The sequence below is a fragment of the Triplophysa dalaica genome, chromosome 5 (genome assembly GCF_015846415.1).
Source record: "Triplophysa dalaica isolate WHDGS20190420 chromosome 5, ASM1584641v1, whole genome shotgun sequence".
NCBI lineage: Eukaryota > Metazoa > Chordata > Actinopteri > Cypriniformes > Nemacheilidae > Triplophysa > Triplophysa dalaica.
The window spans coordinates 2427498-2448317 of record NC_079546.1 but is presented as its reverse complement, the minus strand read 5'-3'; the positions used below and the strand labels follow the sequence as shown (position 1 = coordinate 2448317).

The following is a 20820-nucleotide window of genomic DNA, read 5'->3' as shown; positions in this document are numbered from 1 at the left end:
ATAACATTTCTCAAGAGCAATTTTTGGAAGGGACACAAATACAGTCAAAATTGTACTAACTACGACACAAAGCGAAAATATGCATTAGGTTCATAGGTTTATCATGCATACATATAATAACAGAACTGAATTGTCACATACTGTAATACAAGTGAACAAAAAAGCTTTTTTCCATTTACATTTTTTGTCTTTGTTGTGAAGACAGGAAACAAATATAAAAACACTACCCATGATACTACATGTTAACAATGAGTCACTTTTTCCGCCGCGCACATTCTGCACAAAATAGATGCTGAGAAAACGACCTTCTGCAATGGAAATAAAAGCTGTCCAGCTTCTGTTGAAGGCTAAATATAGTGCCAACGTCACAAAATTGTAACCGGTATGTTTGCGGGTGTGTGTGCCACGGGACCTGAATGGCAGAATCGGTGGCTAATCGAGGCCGTTAATGTTCACAACATGCCAGGTCGCCAAAAATAAAACAATGCATGGGAACGGCTTCAGCGTGTTAGTGTGTGACGTCCTCCAACAAGCTAACGTTTACTAGCTAAGTAACGTTTTAATTGATAACATAGCAGATTCATGTAAAAATATATCAGTGATCAGCATTTTTTGCAACACCTAATTTATTAATGAATCAGCATCAACTACTGATTTGAATGTGTTGCGCAATGCGCAGGTGAGATGAACGGGGAGAGCAAACAGTTTCTTAACTTAAAACTTATTTCTGCGTTTGTATTTTCTTCTAATTACACAATTAGTTTGGGTAAACATAAATATATTTATGACAATAGAGAATGCGAGTTTTTTAAACCCTTTGATAAAAGGCCCCAATGATCCTGAAAATCTTCATCTCTACTGAATACGACTAAATTGAGAATTGGTAACGAACGCTTAAGCGAGACCGGGTGATAAGGTTGTCCAGCTAGTATTGTGATCAATAGGTTTTCGATATAATGTAGTTTCAATGCCCGATGCGGTTTGGAGAACAAGCACATCCGAAAAAAATAATTTTCTCTTGATGAAATTCAATCTTAAATTTTAAAGCGTTGCATTTGTTATTTTCCAGACCATGATATTCCAACAACTCAGATTCCGTACCACTCAATAATAGAAAAACGTCATCAATATGTCGTTTCCATTATGGATACAGATAATAGTGAAATTACCTTAATTGCAATGTACATTGATGGAACTAAACTGAAACATTTGTTTCTCTGAGAAGAAATTCTAAGAATCTCAACCCGTCACGTGACAATGATTCGAAGCCTTTGCAATGTTTTTCTTGGAAAGAAGCAGCATCTCAATGAATTTCAGAAGGTTGCACTAGCAATACAGGATTTATTCTGGCCGAGGTCCCAATCAAAAGCCACACCTGCTATGGTTTAATCTGAATGTATTTACAGGAACCTAGCGTGTACCTTTAGATGAGGGATACATTTAGTTCATGATGAGAATAAGCCGTTTGAGAACCTTGTTTCCAACACTGGCTGTCATTGCAGTGTTTCTCTATGTGAGTACTGTCAAAAAGAAAATACAAATCCAAGAGAAGCAGCTTTATCAAGCCCAGCAGAACTTCTCCTTGCACAATGATCTTCTTCTCAAAAAAATTAACAAATTGGAGGCTCAGGTACACGCCGTGGGTGAGTATCATTGTTTTGTCCGAAAATTTGGATATTTATTATAAATAAAAGAGGTACAACCTAAAAATGTAGAGTTGTTTCAATCCAAAGTTGGTTAATATGCACTAACCACACTGCACTTTTAAATCAAGATATAAAAACCAGAGGTGAAAACGCTCCAACATTTTTTTCAGGGTGTTGTTTGCCCTCGGCTGTTTTGTATGCTGTTTTCGGTATAATATAACCACTAATTGGTTCACGTTTTTTGCTTAAAAGTCTGAATATTGTAATTTGAAAGTGCAATTAAAATATAATATTTGAAATATTATTCCCCAATATATAATATGAGTCATAAGTTGACAATTGAATATCTATCTGTATTTTCAAGACATAATAAATAATTTTGATATTTCAGTTTTGATTCATCTCTGTGTCATTGTAAACAAAATACCTAAAGCTGTTGATTTATTTGTTTCTTGATTTTACTGTTATGTGCAGTCTAAAAATGCTGGGTTGTTTCAACCTATGGTTGGATCAAATATTGACTTTTTAAAGACTGAATCAAACCAGGAGTAATGATGTGACGTATTTGACAGGAAGTAAAACTCTTTGCAGGAGAGAAAACCATTAAGGAGAAACAGCCAGTTGAAAAACCACTATTGTTTAGTGAAGAAACGTTTACATTTTTATGTGATATACTCTCCAAACAATACAATTCTGCTTTGAATTTAAATTCATATAAGAACACATTTTATAAATTGATTTGACTTATTGATGATGTGACATTTTGTTAGTTACTAATCTTTCATTCATTTTAATGATTCTGACCATGAAGTGAAAATCTTTGCAGGAGACAAAACCCTTAAAGTGAAAACAGAAAAGCTCCCGGTGGAAAAACTGGAGACTCCAGCATACACCATGGGTCAGTAACAAACCACCATTGTTTAGTGAAGAAATTTGGACATTTTTATGTGACATACTCTCCAAAAAACTTTTTAAGGATTGCTTTAAACCAGTTGGTGTACGGATGATGTGAAATGTGTTAGTTACACGATTTTATTGATTTTGACCAGTGCATGACAATGTTTACAGGAGAGAAAACCCCTGAAGTGAAAACAAAAGCTCCAGTACACGCCATGGGTAACTAATGTATTAACCACTATTGTTTAGTGAAGAAATTTGGATAATTGTATGTGACACACTCTCCAAACAGTCAATTTCTGTTTGAATTTTAATCCATCGTTGCTTATATAAGGACTTTTAAAGGTTGATTTAAACCAGTTGTCTTATGGATGATGTGAAACATGTTAGCTACTGGAATTTGTTTAATCTTTCATCCATTTTTAATGAATCCGACCACTGGCGTAGCATCTGGGTATGTAGGTGCATATGGGAAAAGGGGGATGGGGGCCCGCAAGTATATTGGGGCTTATCGCAACCAGACAGAGCGAAGGCGAAGAATGCGATTGCGAACGGACGGGGGGGCGGAAACCATGTAAAATGCAATCGCTAACGGTCAGAGAGGGGGCCCTGCCCCCGGAACATATGGAACGGACACAGGGAGGTGACCCAAAAAAATGTTTGCATTTGGCCCCTTGCTATACTCTGATTTTGACCACAAATTAAAAATTTTGCAGGAGAGAGAAACCGTAAAGAGAAAACAGAGAAGCAACCAGTTGAAAAAACGGAGGTTCTGGTACACACCATGGGTGAATAACTAATGAAGTTACCACTAGTATTTAGTGAACAGCTTTGAACATTAGGAATGAAGTGAAATACGTTAGTTTCTGGTATTATGTTAATATATAAATTCAATGATTTTGACCACAAATGAATTTGCAGGAGAGGAAAACCCCAAGGTCAAAACAGAGAAGCAACCAGCGAAGAAGCTGTTTCCAAACTCACCTCTTTTCCAGAAATGGACAGTGGAGCTTTCGGAAGAAGATCAGAGGAAGGCTGAAGATCTTTTTCAGAAATATGGTTATAATGTGTTTCTCAGTGATCAGATCCCTCTTGACAGAGAGCTGCCGGAGACTCGAGATCACAGGTGTGTTTAAGCGGGTATATGAGTGCTTAAAACTTACCTGCCATGCATTTTCAATTTTGCATTGCATTTGTCACTTTCTAGATGCATCGAACGTGAATATCCCCAGAACTTGCCCACCATCGGTGTGATTCTGATTTATCTGGATGAGGCTCTGTCTGTCATTCAAAGAGCCGTTTGTAGCATTATCAACAGAACTCCAGCCCACCTACTGAAAGAGATCATACTGGTGGATGACCACAGCCAAAATGGTTTGTTTCACATAAAACCAAACAGACACAGCAAGTCACCCTGCTATACTTGCTGATTAAATAAATAACTAAAAACCTTGACCAAGTTTTCCACGTTTTTATCTAACCATTGGAGACATTAAACACAAATATTGTACAAATATGCTCCAGACATCACTTTTGGTCATGCTGACCAGTTATAATACACCAAAGTGAGATGGATGTTTTGAATAATTAATCTCGGTACATGTCCTCTACAGAAGATCTAAAGACACAGCTGCATGCCTATGTCCGATCCATTAATCAGAATCATACAGACCTGGTGAAACTGGTGTCACATTCAGAGCAGAGAGGTCTCACGCAGGCGAGAATCTCAGGATGGAAGGCTGCCACCGCGGATGTAGTGGCCATTTTGGATGCCCACATTGAAGTCCATGTCAAATGGTGTGGAATTGCCCGTTATTATTTAATTTATATCCCCCCATGCTTCTCCATCCTGATCATACAGTAGACATGTTCATAGATCCTTGTCTTCTTATAGGGCGGAGCCTTTGCTTGCTTGTATCAAGGCCGACCGCACGGTGATCCTGAGCCCCGTGTTTGACAAAGTGAATTTCTATGACTTGAAAGTAATAAAATATCATCCTAGCGCTCATGGCTTCGACTGGGCTCTCTGGTGCATGTATGTAGCATTCCCACATGAGTGGTATGTTCCGAACGACCCTTCACAGCCAGGAAAGTGAGTGTGTGTATTTGTTTAATCTGATAATATCAATAGATTAGTCAATATATTCCAGTATTGTATTGAGTGTACTCGGAACCATTTTGTGGTCTGTCTGATGTCCAGGAGTCTGTCCATAATGGGCATTCTGGTGGCTGATCGTCTGTTCTTTGGTGAGATTGGAACTCTGGATGGAGGGATGCAGGTGTATGGAGGAGAGAATGTTGAATTGGGAATACGGGTAAACCACATGCAACTGAGCATACACACTTTAATTACACTATTAAACACTTAAGAATATAAAGGTGTTATGCATATTTAACTGAGAGATAACATTGTGTGGAAATATGATGCTAATTTTTTATCAGATTTGTGGTAAATAATCCTGCTGTAAACATTATTTTTATTAAAAAACTATTCCTTGAACTTTTAAGAACATTTAATTTTATTTTAGTGGCCTCTGTTTTGACTTGTAGTTTTGGCACAGGTGTGGCTTTGTGGAGGAAGTATAGAGGTTGTACCATGCTCAAAAATTGCCCACATTGAAAGGGCACACAAACCCTATATGCGTGACCTTAGGATTACAATGAAGAGAAATGCCCTCAGAGTGGCAGAAGTGTGGATGGATGAATACAAGACTAATGTAAACATCGGCTGGAATCTTCCCATAGAGGTACAAATAAGACATAATACACATAATGGAGTATGTTAATTTATGCAGAGAGTTTTTCATTCATTGCATCATTCCTATATAGTACATAACAGAAAAACTCGGTGCCCACCTTCATGTTGTTAATGAGACCTCTAAACCTAACGAAAATGTATATCTACAATAGCTGTGGTTTAAACAGATGCAAGTTATCCATATCTCTGTTTCTAAAAGGACCATGGGATAGACATTGGAGATGTATCAGAGCGAAAGGAATTGAGAGAGAAGCTGAAGTGCAAACCATTTAAATGGTATCTGGAAAATATCTATCCTCAGTTAGATTTTAGGTTTCATATACTTGGTTATGGAGTGGTAAGTGACATCAGATATACAGCAAAATATAAATAAAGTTATACAATTGAATATAACTGACGTAGAATCTCTCACGGACAGCTGCAAAATGATCTGCACCCAAGTTTATGTTTGGATCAGGGGCCGCTTGAAGGAAACACTCCCATTATGTATAAATGCCATTTCTTTCTGTCACAGGTAATGCATTTTATTTCACTTCTCATCTGTTCTGGTCTTGTTGCTTTTCTCTCACATGCTTTATTTTTTAATATTAAGAAAACTTTCACGTTACGCAGGTGTTTAAATATACAGCTGGTGGGGAAATATTTATTGGCGTCCTTGAGTCTCATACACACAAACGGAACCGTTGTGTGAAGGATGCGGGCTCAGGGAGAGTTCCAGAACTGGCATTGTGCTCAGACGGCAAAAACCTTGAAAAACACATACATTGGTACTTTAAACAGGTAACGGGACCTTAAAAGTTCTACACACAGTATGTAAAAATGTTCAGGATGTTGCCTTCAATTGGAACAATCGAGTAAAAAAACTTTTCTGTGGTCTTTCAGGGACAGTCTATACAGAACAAAGACACCAATCGCTGTCTGGAGATTAGAGCCAATCAGAAAGGAGTCTATGAACTCTTTCTTGGTGAATGCAGCGGCCAGCACTGGAAGATACAGTATGTTGTTCAGGACTTTTGAAAACACTGGAGGTCAAGTGATTTTATAGTTAATATAAATATTTGAAAAATAATTTAGTAAAAACAAAACAATCATCATTTTTATGATCATCAAAATGACATCCAAGCAGAACCTGAAGATCTTAAAAAGAGGTGGGAGCTCCATGTTGGGGAGTGACAGACACGACACAACACGCCCGATTCCACGACTAGATGTAACCTACCCCATGTGGAGTTCATGCCTCATTTCATCAATCTCATACTTGAATCCGAGTACTGGGACTGTGCACATCCCCAGAACGTCAAAACGAAATGTATTAGAAAAAATTTAATGTGGTATTGAAAATTTAAGACGTATAATTTATTCTACCAGGTTTTTAGGTGGAGGACTGAGTACTAATTTGGGCACTCACTCAAACATATATTATATAAGATTTAAATTATTGGTAAATATAAATAAATACATATTTTCTAAATATATGTATGTGTAGGGGACAATTAGTGTTCATTTTCCCTCTCATGGATTTATTGTTTTGTTCCAGTTTGCTTTGTGGTTGTCTGGGTTTTTCAGTTTTAGTGCAGTTTTAGTTTTGTTCTGAGACTTTTTATCAAACAAAGATCTTTTGTTTTCATTGTAGTCTGCACCTGGTTTCTCTCCTGAATACTGCCACATACAAATACACAATCACCACACAAAGAACATCTCAGATTTCAGGCATCTTCTAAAAAAAGATTCCATCTTAGCCTTATAATACATTTGGACCGCTTTTTTTCAATCTAAAGACTAAATGTGAGTAACTTGTTAATATATAAAGTCTATCATAAAGCTGTGCCAAAGTTCAGGTACGAGGGCATGTAGGCTATAAGGAAATGTAGCTCAGGGCTTGATTACTGTATGTATAGGTAAATACAGAGTCAACCACGCATGATGGAATATGCGCAAACATTACATGCATAAAGCTTTTTGTTCACACAAGCTATGCATACAGACAACAGGACAATCATTATCGGACAGGAAAAACGTCTTTATCAGGTCACTGCTGGAGAATGAGGCTCTATCTGCTTCGTGCCATCAAAATTTTTAGTTCATGATGAGAATAAGCTGTTTGAGGAATTTGTTTCCAGCTATGGCTGTCGCTGCAGTGTTTCTCTATGTGAGCTCTGTTAAGCAAACACTCCAAAGCCAAGAGAAGCAGCTTTATCAAGCCCAGCAGAACCTCTCCTTACACAATGATCTTCTCCTCAACAAACTGGAGAAACTGGAGGCTCAGGTGCACGCCTTGGGTGAGTTACTTATGTTCCTGGATCCATGTTCCATTAACTTTAATTACTTTCACTAATTACAATGATAAAAAATCTTTAAAGAAAAGAGAAACCGTAATGTGAAAACAAAGAAGCAACCGGTGAAGAAGCTGTTTCCAAACTCGCGTCTGTTCCAGCGATGGACTGTGGAACTTTCAGAAGTAGATCAGAGGAAGGCTGAAGATCTTTTTCAGAAATATGGCTATAATGCCTTTCTTAGTGATCAGATCCCTCTGGACAGAGAGCTGCCGGAGACTCGAGACCACAGGTGTGTTAAATCGATGAGTATCACAAAGCTGAATATCTGTTTTGTGGAAATTATACAAATGTGTTTTCCATTGCTTTGAAGATGCATTGAACGTGAATACCCCCAAAACCTGCCCACCATCGGTGTGATTCTGATTTATCTGGATGAGGCTCTGTCTGTCATTCAAAGAGCTGTTTGTAGCATTATCAACAGAACTCCAGCCCACCTACTGAAAGAGATCATACTGGTGGATGACCACAGCCAAAATGGTTTGTTTCGCTTAAAACCAAACAGACGCACCAAGCCTTTATGCTTCACACTTGTGTTAAATCTGCTCTTGATTTCTGATTTACATGTCCTACTTTTCAGTTGAATTTGTGGAAGCGTCTTTCTGTGGTACCCTGTATTAATATTTTCTGAAGGATTTAGGACTGTGAATGTTTTGAGCAATTCATTTTATTTTACAGAAGATCTGAAGTCACAGCTGAATGATTTTGTCAGATCTAATAACCGGAAGCATCCAAACTTGTTGAGGATGGTGACACATTCAGAGCACAGAGGTCTCACTCAGGCGAGAATCTCAGGATGGAAGGCTGCCACCGCGGATGTAGTGGCCATTTTGGATGCCCACATTGAAGTCCATGTCAAATGGTGTGGAACTTTCTAGATGTTTTATTTATCACGCTCCATCCTTTAGCCATTTTCAAATATTACCAACAATCAGATAAAAATATGTGGTGATTCTGGTGGGATGTGTTTGGTTTCTTAATGATCTCACAGGGCGGAGCCTTTGCTCGGTCGTATCCAGGCTGACCGTACGGTGGTCCTGAGCCCTGTGTTTGACAAAGTGAATTTCGATGATTTGGAAATATCAAAATATCCTGCCTCCGCTCAAGGATTCGACTGGGCACTCTGGTGCACATATGACATGTTCCCACAGAAGTGGTATGATCAGAATGACCCTTCTCAACCAGGAAAGTGAGTGTGTATATTTATTGTTATTGTATGATTATTAACAATATTCCATGACATTATACCATAAAATGATTGATTTTCCAATCCACTGTACTGTGTTGAGAGTGTATTCAGAACCGTTTTCTTGGTCAAATGTCCAGGAGTCCGTCCGTAATGGGCATTCTGGTGGCTGATCGTCTGTTCTTTGGTGAGATTGGAACTCTGGATGAAGGGATGAAGGTGTACGGAGGAGAGAATGTTGAATTTGGAATTCGGGTAAACCACATGCACTTCATTACACAATTAATATTCTATTTTCTAAATAATGACAGATTATAATAAATTCATCGTAGGACGCGACAGAAGCTGTCTTTAACTTTAATTTTTGAATATTTGTGAACAACGTTTCAATAACATTTATTCACAACACTATTTTGACTTGTCGTGTGGTTTGGCACAGGTGTGGCTTTGTGGAGGAAGTATAGAGGTTGTGCCGTGCTCTAAAGTCGCCCACATCGAGAGGGCACACAAGCCCTATGTGCATGACATTCTCAATACAATAAAGAGGAATGCTCTCAGAGTGGCAGAAGTGTGGATGGATGAATATAAGACAAATGTAAACATCGCCTGGAATCTTCCAATGAAGGTCTAGTATGTGAACGCAACAGATCTGCTGTAAAAAATTCAATTTGGTGTTGTTATTTAGAACGGTTGGGAGGGAGATGATTCTGAATCTATTTCTCTGTTTCTAACAGGACCATGGGATAGACATTGGAGATGTATCCGAGCGAAAAAAATTGAGAGAGAGGCTAAAGTGCAAACCATTTAAATGGTATCTGGAAAATGTCTATCCTCAGTTAAAGCTCATTGATGATATACTTGGTTATGGAGTGGTGAGTAGAATGAGATCAAATGTACATCAATTTTATGCAGTTTACTAGAACTGACCTATAATCTCTCACGAACAGCTGCAAAATGATCTGCAAACAAGTTTATGTTTGGATCAGGGGCCGCTGGATAAAAACACTCCCATTTTATATATATGCCATTTTTTATATTCACAGGTAATGTATTACATTACACTCATCTCTTTTCATCTCGTTGACTTCATTATTGTAAAATATTCAAAGATCTTTAGTTTCACCTCACAGGTGTTTCAGTATACTGCTAATGGTGAGTTATACGTCGGCCCCCTTAAGCCTCATTCATACAGACGAACACGTTGTCTCAAGGATCCGGGCTCAGGGAAAGCTCCAGAACTGAACGTGTGCTCGGATGCTATAAAGCTTAAAGAGCACATATATTGGGACTTCAAACAGGTAAACAAATCATGAAACCTTTAAAGTTTTACATATGAGCAAAAATGCCACGGTTATAATGCCTTTTTTTTAGGGACAGGGTATACAGAACAGAGACACAAAACGCTGTCTGGAGGTCAGTGTTGATCAGAACGGAGAGTATCTCTTTATTGGTGAATGCAGCGGCCAGCACTGGAAGATACAGTATGTTATTCAGGACTTTTAAAATGCAAGAGGTCAACTGATGCTTGCATGGTGATACTGCACGCAGTTCTGACCAGTTGGAGTCTTTATGTCTGTACATTTATACGGGAGGTTTCTTTGTTCACGTTGGTCAATTCTAAGCACTTTTTTTTTTACAATTTATTTAAAAATGAAACCGACTAACAAAGATTTTCTACATCATTTTATCAGTTGTTCATCGGTGGTGTATAGTCCTCTCCTCTGCTTTTGGTCATGATTTTGAATTATCAGCTATGAATTTGTTCCACTTTTCCTCCCACAGCATTATAGCTTTATCTTTTAGTAGCGATGACAAGGAACTATACCTAAAAGCAAAGCGTAACCTTAAATTCTTTTTCTACACGTCAAAATATTTTTCAAATGAAATTGTATGGATCTCTCACCTGATTGAATTCATCGCAAGCTCTTTTAGAGTTCCCAGATTAGCACTCAATCCTCCAATTCCCACGAAGACTTCATAGAAGTCATAGGAGAGACCTGTAGTGCCGAACAGGGTTGGATCATCAGAACTCACAACTATAGGATGACCATCTGACATCAAGACTCCAGCAGGGTGGTTTCGCAGGTCTGAGACCAGATTTAGGACCTGGAACCAACAAAATTACTTTTTATTCACTTTGGAGGCAAGGAAAACATTTTTAAATATACAAACTGTGTTTTTTCATCTGAAACTGTTGCATGTGCTGTTACCTGGTTGGAAATGGGGCACAACTCAACCGCCACCCCTCTCGTCCTGGCAAGCTCTTTGGCTAGGGGATGGTGTACGAGTGCAAAACCGTGTCCAATGCGGCTGGTGTTAAACAGGAGGGCGTCTAAAACATTCCTGTCCACCTCTGTGCCATCTAAATCTAAAAACACACGTGTCAAGCATTCTTCAATTCTCATTGCTGCTGTTCCCAAAAATTACTCAAGTTTAAGTCTGACCTGTCTCTCCAGCATGGAAAAAGAAAGTAAGGTTCTTCTTAAGCTCTGAAGGAAGCGACAACGCTTCTCTAAAGTACCAGATTGATCCTCCAGTGTCTTCGCGACCTACCTACAGCAATATGCACACGTCATCTAACAGAAAACATAAGCAGAATACAGAACTAAAACTCAGGAATTATATTACCAGGTCAAATCCAGCAAGGATATCTGGATATTGTCTTTGCATTTCGATGGCCTCCTGAACTACCTGCTTCACTGTAGACACACTAAGAGATCTGTGTAAAAACAGAGAATGTTACTTTTCTGTTGTCTAAAGTGTTGCTTTGCATTATTCTGCAGTAATTGATGACCATGATTTTGTAGTTGATGTTTCAAGAGATCATTGTCTTTTATGCTGTAACCTTGTGGCGCCATCATTTAGAAGATATATCTAAAAGAAATAACTTTACGTAGATGTGTACCTGTGTATGGAGTAAATTACACGAGATCCTATAAAGTCGGGATGGTTCTCTCTGAATTTTTCAGTGATGTTTCTGTAGACCTCTAGAGACCATGCTTTATCATGAACAGTGCCATCAAGTTCATATGCCTAAAACATGTTTTTTTAAGAAATACCTTTTTAGTATAAAATAAAAAAATGTGTATGATGTTTAAAGAAATCATTTTAACCGCATTGAAAGCACACGATTCATTTTCTCTAATTCTTACAAACCCTGGACTGTCCAACCCTCAGCTCCAGGTACATGATGTTGTCATCATAGAGCTCCTTCAGACCCTGGTAGATGTAGTCCTTAAAGACTGGTGCGTATGTGACCAGCCCAGAGAGAGCTACGAAGATCTCCTCGAACCTCTTCCAGGCTGCATCTTGTGTGGGGAAAGCTGTTTCCGGGTCATCCGTGAAAAGCGTAAAATTCTTCATCAAACTGAGGAATGTAATGAGATTATTTACTTTCTTTTGGTTTTGGAACTCATTACTGGAGAATACGGAATGGTTTTCATGATCATATAGTAAAAGTTTGTTCACCTGTTGTCAAAAGCAGTGACATCACTCAGTCCGGCCCTCAGCGTGTCTAGACGGCTCCAGAAAGAACACCCCCAACGTGGGAAGGGCATATATGCGGAGAATATAAACCGCACTGACCCCTCCCTCATGAAGCAGATGTAACAGTTAGGTCTGTATGTGGCGTTCAGCACCAGCCAATCAGCACTTACCAGGGCGGAGCTGTGGATGTGAAGGGCGGCACCTGCAGGGTACAGAATAATTTTGTCAAATGAAAGATGGGAGCGACCAGAAAAGCCTTGGGATTTTTTACCTTTTGGCATTTTCTGCAGCAGTTTGAAGACAGGGCTTTTTTGGATCACGTGTCGCACTTTAAAGAAGTGTTTGGCAGGCGGAAAAGGCAGAATAGCCATTTCTTTCACTTTCAACTGGTGTAGAAGAGAGTCCAGAAGCCGCTCTGCCGGTGTGAGCTCCACTCTGCCTCCTACTTGCTGGGAGAGTTCTTGTTTCAGCATCAGGTCCCTATGATGGGGGTCTGGCATTAACATGCACTCTTTAATACATACTAACATCAGGAAAACCTGAAGAGAGATTTGCCAGGAGAGACTCGACATGCTTGAAGATTTAAAGAGATAACCAGATGGATCTAGGAGGAGAGATAATGAGTAATATTACAGTTCTTGAATGATGCTATAGGAGAGATTTTTGAAAGTGATTTTATCTGACTACTCTGTTGATAATAAAGTGGCTTTACAGATTCTGTCATGTCAAGCATCAGGTTTTTGTAGTCTGTGAATAGGATGTGAAATAATGTAATTTTAGCTAGCCACTGCATATGAGTTTTACTAATAAATTATACTGTATTATAAATAAATCAACAAATGTCTTGTATCATATTGCACAGCTCTTTCTTTACACAGCAGTCAAATTCTCTATCTTGAAAATATATATTTATAAATTGAATATTTATATTCAACCATGCCCATATCCATTAGACTGAATAAAGGATAATATATTCCACCCTTCGATATCTAAAACATTTGGATCACAAACCCCTAAATACTGACAAAATTATTCAAATGTTAATAGAATCCTTTTTAAAAAATGCATTGAAAATGTAATGATTGACCCCAAAGAGTCATGAAGCTAAACACTTACCAATTACAAAATTCTTTCCAAGTATCTCCGGTTCCTTTTTACTGGCCTTAAATCCACAGGCATGAGTCTTAGCTGTGTCTGCGTGTCTACTGATATTATCGGTAAAGTTCCTCATTTTACAGCGCATGTCAAGAATGTCCTTGCAATAGCACATGTGACTGACTGCAAGAACTGAAATGAGTCATTGAAGAACAACCAAACAAACCCATAATTATACTATAAAAGATTCCTCAAATACCTTCCATTTACCCAATTACTAGATACACTACATCCACACAATAAGGACAAGAGAGAAGATGGGATTGATAATGTTTTTCATTACACACATTTTCACATCAATATAGTGTTTGCAGCGATAACAGACACGTATGGTTCTGATATACAGGTCATGCTCTGCACCACAGAAGGATAACAAAAAAATTCACCTGAAACAAGTAAACAATGGAATTTCTATCTCTTATCCGTACAAGACTGTGCTCATAAGCTCTTCTGTAAACAGAACTGTTATATGAAAGCTGCAGCCAATGAGATGTTCAGGACCAGATTTTCAGCAGCCAAACAAAACATTAGATTGGTCCTCTTTACAGCAATACTGAATCAACACATACATACTCACACAAACCTACACATGGTATTTTCTTAAATATCGAGAGACACAGGAATGGAATCTTTAACATCAGAATAAAATAAAAAGTACAACATCAAATAACGGGATTTAGCCGTGGTTCCAAAAGTATCTTCTGTGAATCAGTCCATGAACTTGCGGTTCTGGTTTGCGCCAAACAGGACAACTCGGATTTCAGGCATCATCTGAGAAATTAATGAAAATGATATATTAGCATATCGGTATGTTTGAAATCATGTATGATGTTTGGAGTTGCCGTTTACCTGTTGTGCCAAAAGATCCAGTCTGCTCTCCAGAGTGTTGGACACCTTGATTTTCCCATCGGCATTGAACAGCTCAATACCACCAGATCTACACAGGGGAACACGTAAACACAGGCATGAGTGACAGAAATCGATTTCTTCAGTGTTTCATCAAGCAAAACCCAGAGACACCTACATTTCAGGTGAGAGGAAGTTGTCCTTGTCAATGCGCACTTCCAGGTTGTCCTTCACTGCGGCTTTGTAGATCGGGATGTTTTTCTGCACAGCAGCCTAATGAAAGAAAAGTTTGCGGTTAGTAACTGATCCACATACTAAAGACATGTTTGCAGCCTATTGTTTGGAAAGGAACACACAGACCTGCACTATACCCATGTCTTGTTTGCGACAGCGGATGGTCACCTTGGGTTCCAGGAGTTGGTAGAATCCCTAAAATATATTTTAAGGGAATATCATCATGTGTATTCATGAACCTCGCAGGTCGCACACAAAAGATCTTATTTGCTCAAAATCTATCAATTTAATTTATGTACCTGCAGGATGAGTCCGTCTAACAAAGCCGAGTATCTGGAAGGATCTCTGGCAACATTGGCAAGGCGCTGACGTGCATCATTTAGTAAATCCTAAAACGATTTATAAAATCAACAGAAATGTCTTACCAATGTTTACTTAAACAACTGATGTGCTATACATGATAACAGTTACTAACCGAGATCATGTCGTCACGGGCCTTCAGGACCTTTAACCTGGCTTGGTTCATGAGATTGGACATTTGACTGTGAACAGAAAGCAAACTTTAATTGTTAAATGACCTGAACCTGTTTTACAGCATTGAAACAGAATTTAGGGAGAGATGGAATTTCAACAGCAACGGTGAGGCCATCTGAAATTCACACTCACATTTTCTTCTGCTGTTCGATCTGCTTTTCTTTCTTCTCATAATACTCCATGATCTTCAGACGCTGGGTCTGAACTAACCGACCCTTTTCAATGTTGAACTCTTCTTCTGCCTGCAGAGAGTGTCAAGAGCCATCAACTCTTGCTTCCCACTAGGTTTCCAGTACATTTTAAAGAAACTTTAAAAGTTGAAAAGTACCTTTGCATCAATCTCCTCTGCTTTTTCATTGGCCTCCTGCTCAATGAAAGCCATCATGTGCTTGATCTGGGGAGAGATATGAGAACAAACCAATATCATTGAAAGAAAGGCTTTTATGAAGCCAGAAATCCATTTTACTGTTTAAACGTTTGGTCAGCTTTAAAGGTCATTGATGGGTTATGTTGGGTCACTGCTGGCTTCACTAAACAGAGAGTCTGATTGGTTCTCTATTAATCTAATACAAAATTCCTTTTAAATATAAAATGAATATGAAATGAATTATATAGACTGATCTCAAAGCAGTTTTAAACGGACCAATTACAATGCAGTACTAATAATATTTGCTGATCTTAATGCACTATTATTATATAGACCGATCTCGTGACTTCAGCGCGTGTCTAATGAATAAATAACCTTCAGGGCCACAGCATCCTCATTGAATTACATCAAAATGCGCCTGTCTGCCTTAAATCTAATAATGCAACTGTCAAATCGTTTATGAATGAATGGTAATGCAAGTACTGTGTTAAAGGCAAAGGGATGGATTTAAACGCGTTATTCACCTGCTTCTGGACGTCGGCATCGCTCAGCGCCATGACTGCTGCTTTAAGACGATTTCAAACTCCCCCGAGAAAGAAAGCTCGTGCCGGGCAGAGGTCTGCGTCGCAGGGAGATTTATATATGTGCTTGAAACAAACTAAAGCTTTAAAAACACGCAGAAAATAAATTGAAAGAGGTCGATCGTGACAGAGCAGGAGAAAATAGACAGGGGATCAGCTGATTCTCAGTCAACGATGACACAGAGGTCACATGACGCGTGTTTCCTCTACGAGAACCAATCGGATGTCAGTGCGCGTCCAGCGCTGTTTCTTTGCGGTGAGGGTAACCTAAACGCTTATTTCGAACCTACGATACGGATTAACATAAATAATAATTAAAATAATTTAGAAAGAGAAAAGAACAATTTGCCTTTTTTTCCAAAATTACGGCATATGCAGGTGGAAATTATATATCAAATGAGAAGTAAATATTCTCCATTTGTCCTTTGTTATGTTTAATGTTTGAGAAGCGTGTTTTTAAGAGATGTTTGGATTTGGAAAGACACGTCTATAAACAATTCTCCTGTTTATTATTATTAAATAAAACAAAAACTTTCTCATTGCTATTGTTGTTAAATAAAAGAAAACAAATAAACAACCCAAAGTCAAAGTTGAAAAGTAGAACAGCAGCTTTTCGTCCACATCTTCATACGGAACAGAAAAGCTGAGTGGACTACTGGAGTTTTTTTACTTTGTCATGTGATCAGGTGTAATGGGGCTGTAGGGGTGAGAGGGGCTGGATTGCATTCTGTTGCAGCAGTGCTTCTGCTGTTGCCTATTTTCACAGAAATTCCAGTGACCCCTCCTCTGTATTTATTCAAGCCCCTGGATCTGCATTCATTTTCTGTTTAAGCCCTGTGCGCAGACAAGGTACGTTCTGTTTTCAATAGCTGCCTTTAAGACTATCACATTCTTTTAGTTTTGGTGTTATACTACTATTTATGTATTGTTGTACTGTCCACATACAGCAGGCTGTGGAACAAGGTATTTCCTGTATTCCAATTGAAAAGCTAAAATGTTAACTAGATTAGATTAGCTAGTAACAAAGTTTATGGTTAAATCCCCACAATGCTCTGTTGTCAAGCCATTATCATATTATATTGATTGTGTGGTTACACCGGACAACATGATGTTCACAAATATTCCTGTTGAACAGACCAGTTGTCACTGGCAACTTTTCTTCAGAATAATTGTCAAACGATGTCCGATATGTTTTTTAACTTTTTCCAGTGATTGACATTCGAGTGTTTCAAAGGTCACAGTTCAAATGCTATAGCGGGTGTGAATTGCAAATCTGTTCCCTTTAAGCACTTTGACCTTGGTGATGTGCTTTAATCTGCTATCTTCTGACAATCTGAATGTTTACACTGCACATGCTTTTTCTTTGACTCCACAGTTTATCATACTGTGACAGAGACCAAATGTTTGGAAAGGAAAAACACACAATGTGCATTTACTGACCTTTAGTATCAGTGACGGAAAGAACTTTGATCATGGTAGTTCCTGTAAATGAAATTGCGTAAGCGTATTGTTGTTGACCTAAAAAAGATATGTACATTCTGTACAACGCATAATAAGGGATCTGTGAACTTAACCAAGATCCACTGTCATGCGATGTAAATATATGACATTCTTCAATCATGGGAACAGATGGAGATATTTATAGCTCACACATTTACTGTATAATGTGTGAACAGGCCTATATATAGATCAGCACATGAGGTTTCATGTTGACCATAAGATTTATTTGTGATGTCTTTAGCAAATTCACGTTACAAAATAAAACATGACATGACTTTATTGTTTTTTTGTTGTTACATGAAGTATTATTCTAAACCATTTATCTCGTTTTTCAGGAATAATTGAACCGGGTAAGATAATCAGATTTCTTAAAGGGAGTAAAGTATCTTTAGCCCTATCTGAGCTGAGACCAATTTGTTGTTTCCAAACCTCCCAAACCAAGCCTGGAGCAGAATAGAGGAGACCCCGTTCCCTGGCAGATCGACAGTCTGGTGGAGTCCTGGGTGTCTGTTAGCGATATGGAACCAGAGGTTAGAAATTTAGAAACCAGTGAGATAGTCTTGGTTTCAGAGGACCAAAGTGAGAACCACTCCTCAACCTCTGACATCATCCATCTAGAGCCAGGTCGGGTGGAATCAGATGAAGAGGACCTTCAGACCAGCACGATGAGCCTGCTAGGCAGTGAAAAGGAGCTGGGTGAAATGAGGGCAGAGATCGAAGCCGAATCTGATCTCAGACCTCCAGAGACTGTAGAAATTCTGATGTGTGTGGAAGACCCACTTGTGGAGGAGATCGAGCTGGACGATACCTCTCAGACAGTTTTCATTCATTCCGCTCTTCTGTCTGAACCTTCAGATTTTACCCTTGCCTCTGTCCCCATACCGGAAATCATTTCACAGGTTTTCGAACATCTCCCATCGCCACAAGAACTTCCTTGGACACCATCTTCTACTCTTAACTTCTTAGACAAGGCCCACACCATTGAGTCTAGTGATGCTACTGACATATCTCAAGAGCATACATCATCATCTTTAGAGGGTGTAGTTCCAAATACAGATACTCCAGGAATCAACACCAGTTCTTTCTTTGATATTCCTGTGTTGCTAGTTGGTGGCGCTGCCTTGATGGCAGTAGTTGGAGTACTTACATTTACATTGAATAGAAAGTAGCAGGACCATATAGACTGTATTTCTTTTAAATAGTTTTGGGTAGAAACGCTATGTTTTTAAATGCTATTAGGTTTCCTATTTTGTTATTGTTTGTTTATTGTCCCCTAATAAAAATGTAATTGAAAGGCAACGTCATTCATTGTCATGTGTACAAGTACAAATGTTGAAAGCACCGTGGACATTTATTTCCATGGTTCTCCACAATTATAGACAAGTCAGAATATAGACAGCACCGCTAGTTAAACAAAACATGAACAGAAATACATAAAAAGTTAAAAAAAAAATGCTATACGATAAGTGACCTTGTACAGACAAGTAGCTATAGGCCTATTATAATAGTCTTACAGATTGTCGATAGAATGCTTTACATTAATTATTAATTTTTTATAATTAAATATAATTTAAAATGTTATTACTTTAGATTTACTAGATTATTTTAAATAAAAGCTAAATTCAGCAAACGTGTGCTGTGGATGTATGTGAATGACGGTAAATATTTCCTCCCAGACTGCAGGTGGCAGTATGTATCTCGTTATAGTATAGAAACGCCGAGTAAGGATACGAATCATATGCGGAAGAATTTGGCATTCTCACCATTTCTCTTCAATAAAGGCCTAATATTTTCCAAAATGAGCAAATCAAAAACCGGCAAGAAAGAAAAAATTAGTGTTGCAAGCGAGGTAAATGTGATCGTTTTGTATACTGATTCTGAAGCTATACTGTGACTTCACATGCACTGAGCAAATTGCTAATAAAATATAAAAAACTTTAAACTATTTTTAACTATTAATTATTTCTTTATATGCATTACCTATATTAAATACCATCCCTGTTGAAATTCCAATGATTTCCATCATTATATCACTATAACTATTACAGTTCCTTATGTAACGTTAGTGGGTTTCGGGTCTTATTCCAGTAGGATTACGATGTTTTATTTGTACCCATTTCCAGTAAGCATTCCACCACATAGAACCTATTAGAAATTCTGTAATGGTTGCACTTGTGTTATTCAGGATTGATGTTTAGATCCTGTCTAACTGTATTATTGTGTGTCATATGTACTGAAGTATGATGCTGATAGTGTGGTTTTATCTCCAGATTGACCGCATTGAGGAGCGCAGATTGCATTGTAAAAACCACCTGGAGAGAGCCGAGTTCAGACAGAGAAAAGAGCAACTCTCTGACATAGACAGGTATGAGGCTCTTTTTGTCCACGTTATAATAGACAACTAGTAATGACTAGAAGACAAACAGTACCTTTCATACCCTGACAGGCAAGCCATGGAGGACGAAATGATCATATTGAATGAAAGAATACAAAAATATGGTGAGTTTTTAATGTTTAATGATAATTGTGGCGCTCTTAGCATTCCTGGTATAGGAAAGTGATCTTTTTTATTTCTTTCTTCAGAAAAGGAGCTGCAGGTGCTCAGAGGAGAGAACAGGAAAAACATGATACTCTCTGTCGCTTTGTTGTCCATCAGCGCTCTTTTCTACTGTGCATTCATATATTAAGACACTTTCTTTATAAGGGATTGAAATATGGGGAGATTAGCCAAAACACCCACTCGCCATTCTCCAGCCCGTACCATTGTTTGGAGGTTGAGGGGTCCATTATTGTTGTCTCTACCATAAATACAACATGCCTCGCTTTTTTTTGTAAAGCAAGTGGACATTAAGGGACGCTTGTACTGTTCCCTTCTGAGAGGGGAACAGAATAGGTTACGTTAAGAGGTTGTGTTTAAAAGTGCCACTTGTAACTGCTACTGTTCTATATAAGTAAATTCTAAGTAATCTCAGTTCCATGTCATGCTGAACAATGTAAATGTATGAAGTTGTATTTTTACACGTGAACTGTCAAACGCTTGACCCAGTAATGACTCGCGACTTCTCTTCACGGATCACTGTTTATTGCATTTCAACAGGACTAACATGCACAAAGGTGGGGTGGGGCAGAGGGTGTTATTCCATCCAAAAATAAAATTTATCAACAAAATCTTCAATTGAAATAAAAAACAGCTATCAATAAAACGCAATACTGTCCCATCAGTCTGTTGGTCCATCTGAATTCCTAGTTACTTTTAGAATATACTTTTCGGTACGTCACTTGAAAAAACACTTGACA

The 20820-nt window shown here is 38.4% G+C and overlaps 5 protein-coding genes and 1 pseudogene across 7 annotated transcripts; 4 read left to right on the top strand and 2 right to left on the bottom strand.

Moving 5' to 3' along the window:
• The first annotated feature begins 1450 nt into the window (after window positions 1-1450).
• LOC130421093 (probable polypeptide N-acetylgalactosaminyltransferase 8) lies at window positions 1451-6318 on the top strand (annotated as a pseudogene).
• Window positions 6319-7387: 1069 nt separating this feature from the next.
• On the top strand, window positions 7388-10323 carry LOC130420979 (probable polypeptide N-acetylgalactosaminyltransferase 8). Its single transcript, XM_056748587.1, is given in 11 exon segments — window positions 7388-7580; window positions 7662-7866; window positions 7948-8114; window positions 8313-8496; window positions 8626-8823; window positions 8961-9145; window positions 9228-9445; window positions 9555-9692; window positions 9768-9863; window positions 9951-10118; window positions 10192-10323. Coding segments are annotated over 11 exon segments (1884 nt in total).
• Window positions 10324-10524: 201 nt separating this feature from the next.
• On the bottom strand, window positions 10525-13488 carry ada2b (adenosine deaminase 2b). 2 transcript variants are annotated; one of them, XM_056748590.1, is made up of 10 exons: window positions 13423-13488; window positions 12578-12910; window positions 12289-12508; window positions 11977-12187; window positions 11726-11853; window positions 11449-11539; window positions 11265-11373; window positions 11031-11188; window positions 10724-10926; window positions 10525-10645 (listed from the first exon to the last, which is right to left on the bottom strand). In XM_056748590.1, exons 2-10 carry the CDS (start codon window positions 12876-12878, stop codon window positions 10552-10554), a joined length of 1515 nt encoding a protein of 504 aa, XP_056604568.1. In that variant the 5' UTR covers window positions 12879-12910; window positions 13423-13488; the 3' UTR covers window positions 10525-10551. The 2 variants fall into 2 exon arrangements, with proteins under 2 accessions (XP_056604568.1, XP_056604567.1); XM_056748589.1 differs by lacking the exon at window positions 13423-13488 and having other exon boundaries at window positions 12289-12815.
• Window positions 13489-13719: 231 nt separating this feature from the next.
• Window positions 13720-16210, bottom strand: atp6v1e1b (ATPase H+ transporting V1 subunit E1b). The gene is made up of 9 exons (XM_056747847.1): window positions 15967-16210; window positions 15404-15469; window positions 15208-15317; window positions 15017-15083; window positions 14841-14930; window positions 14668-14736; window positions 14486-14580; window positions 14311-14398; window positions 13720-14232 (listed from the first exon to the last, which is right to left on the bottom strand). Exons 1-9 carry the CDS (start codon window positions 15997-15999, stop codon window positions 14170-14172), a joined length of 681 nt encoding a protein of 226 aa, XP_056603825.1. The 5' UTR covers window positions 16000-16210; the 3' UTR covers window positions 13720-14169.
• Window positions 16211-16721: 511 nt separating this feature from the next.
• On the top strand, window positions 16722-18822 carry si:ch211-214j24.14 (uncharacterized protein LOC559160 homolog). Of its 2 annotated transcripts, XM_056747849.1 has the most exons (3): window positions 16736-16872; window positions 17859-17873; window positions 17966-18822. In XM_056747849.1, exon 3 carries the CDS (start codon window positions 18042-18044, stop codon window positions 18690-18692), a length of 651 nt encoding a protein of 216 aa, XP_056603827.1. In that variant the 5' UTR covers window positions 16736-16872; window positions 17859-17873; window positions 17966-18041; the 3' UTR covers window positions 18693-18822. The 2 variants fall into 2 exon arrangements, with proteins under 2 accessions (XP_056603826.1, XP_056603827.1); XM_056747848.1 differs by having other exon boundaries at window positions 16722-16872; window positions 17859-18822.
• Window positions 18823-19244: 422 nt separating this feature from the next.
• On the top strand, window positions 19245-20744 carry ccdc167 (coiled-coil domain containing 167). Its single transcript, XM_056747850.1, has 4 exons — window positions 19245-19372; window positions 19794-19888; window positions 19970-20022; window positions 20107-20744. Exons 1-4 carry the CDS (start codon window positions 19262-19264, stop codon window positions 20208-20210), a joined length of 363 nt encoding a protein of 120 aa, XP_056603828.1. The 5' UTR covers window positions 19245-19261; the 3' UTR covers window positions 20211-20744.
• The last annotated feature ends 76 nt before the right edge of the window (window positions 20745-20820 follow it).

What these genes read in the sequence shown, in the direction of transcription:
- ada2b (XM_056748589.1), bottom strand. Translation starts at nt 12,812, where the DNA reads ATGTTAATGCCAGACCCCCATCATAGGGACCTGATGCTGAAACAAGAA. An exon ending in GTCACTGCTTTTGACAACAG is followed by an intron (nt 12,188 to 12,288) that starts GTGAACAAACTT and finishes TACATTCCTCAG; the next exon opens with TTTGATGAAGAATTTTACGC. An exon ending in TTTCCATGCTGGAGAGACAG is followed by an intron (nt 11,189 to 11,264) that starts GTCAGACTTAAA and finishes GTGTGTTTTTAG; the next exon opens with ATTTAGATGGCACAGAGGTG.
- atp6v1e1b (XM_056747847.1), bottom strand. Translation starts at nt 15,999, where the DNA reads ATGGCGCTGAGCGATGCCGACGTCCAGAAGCAG. An exon ending in TAGACGGACTCATCCTGCAG is followed by an intron (nt 14,737 to 14,840) that starts GTACATAAATTA and finishes AATATATTTTAG; the next exon opens with GGATTCTACCAACTCCTGGA. An exon ending in AAGACATGGGTATAGTGCAG is followed by an intron (nt 14,581 to 14,667) that starts GTCTGTGTGTTC and finishes TTCTTTCATTAG; the next exon opens with GCTGCTGTGCAGAAAAACAT.
- si:ch211-214j24.14 (XM_056747848.1), top strand. Translation starts at nt 18,042, where the DNA reads ATGGAACCAGAGGTTAGAAATTTAGAAACCAGTGAGATAGTCTTGGTT.
- ccdc167 (XM_056747850.1), top strand. Translation starts at nt 19,262, where the DNA reads ATGCGGAAGAATTTGGCATTCTCACCATTTCTCTTCAATAAAGGCCTA. An exon ending in CAACTCTCTGACATAGACAG is followed by an intron (nt 19,889 to 19,969) that starts GTATGAGGCTCT and finishes ATACCCTGACAG; the next exon opens with GCAAGCCATGGAGGACGAAA. An exon ending in TGAAAGAATACAAAAATATG is followed by an intron (nt 20,023 to 20,106) that starts GTGAGTTTTTAA and finishes TTCTTTCTTCAG; the next exon opens with AAAAGGAGCTGCAGGTGCTC.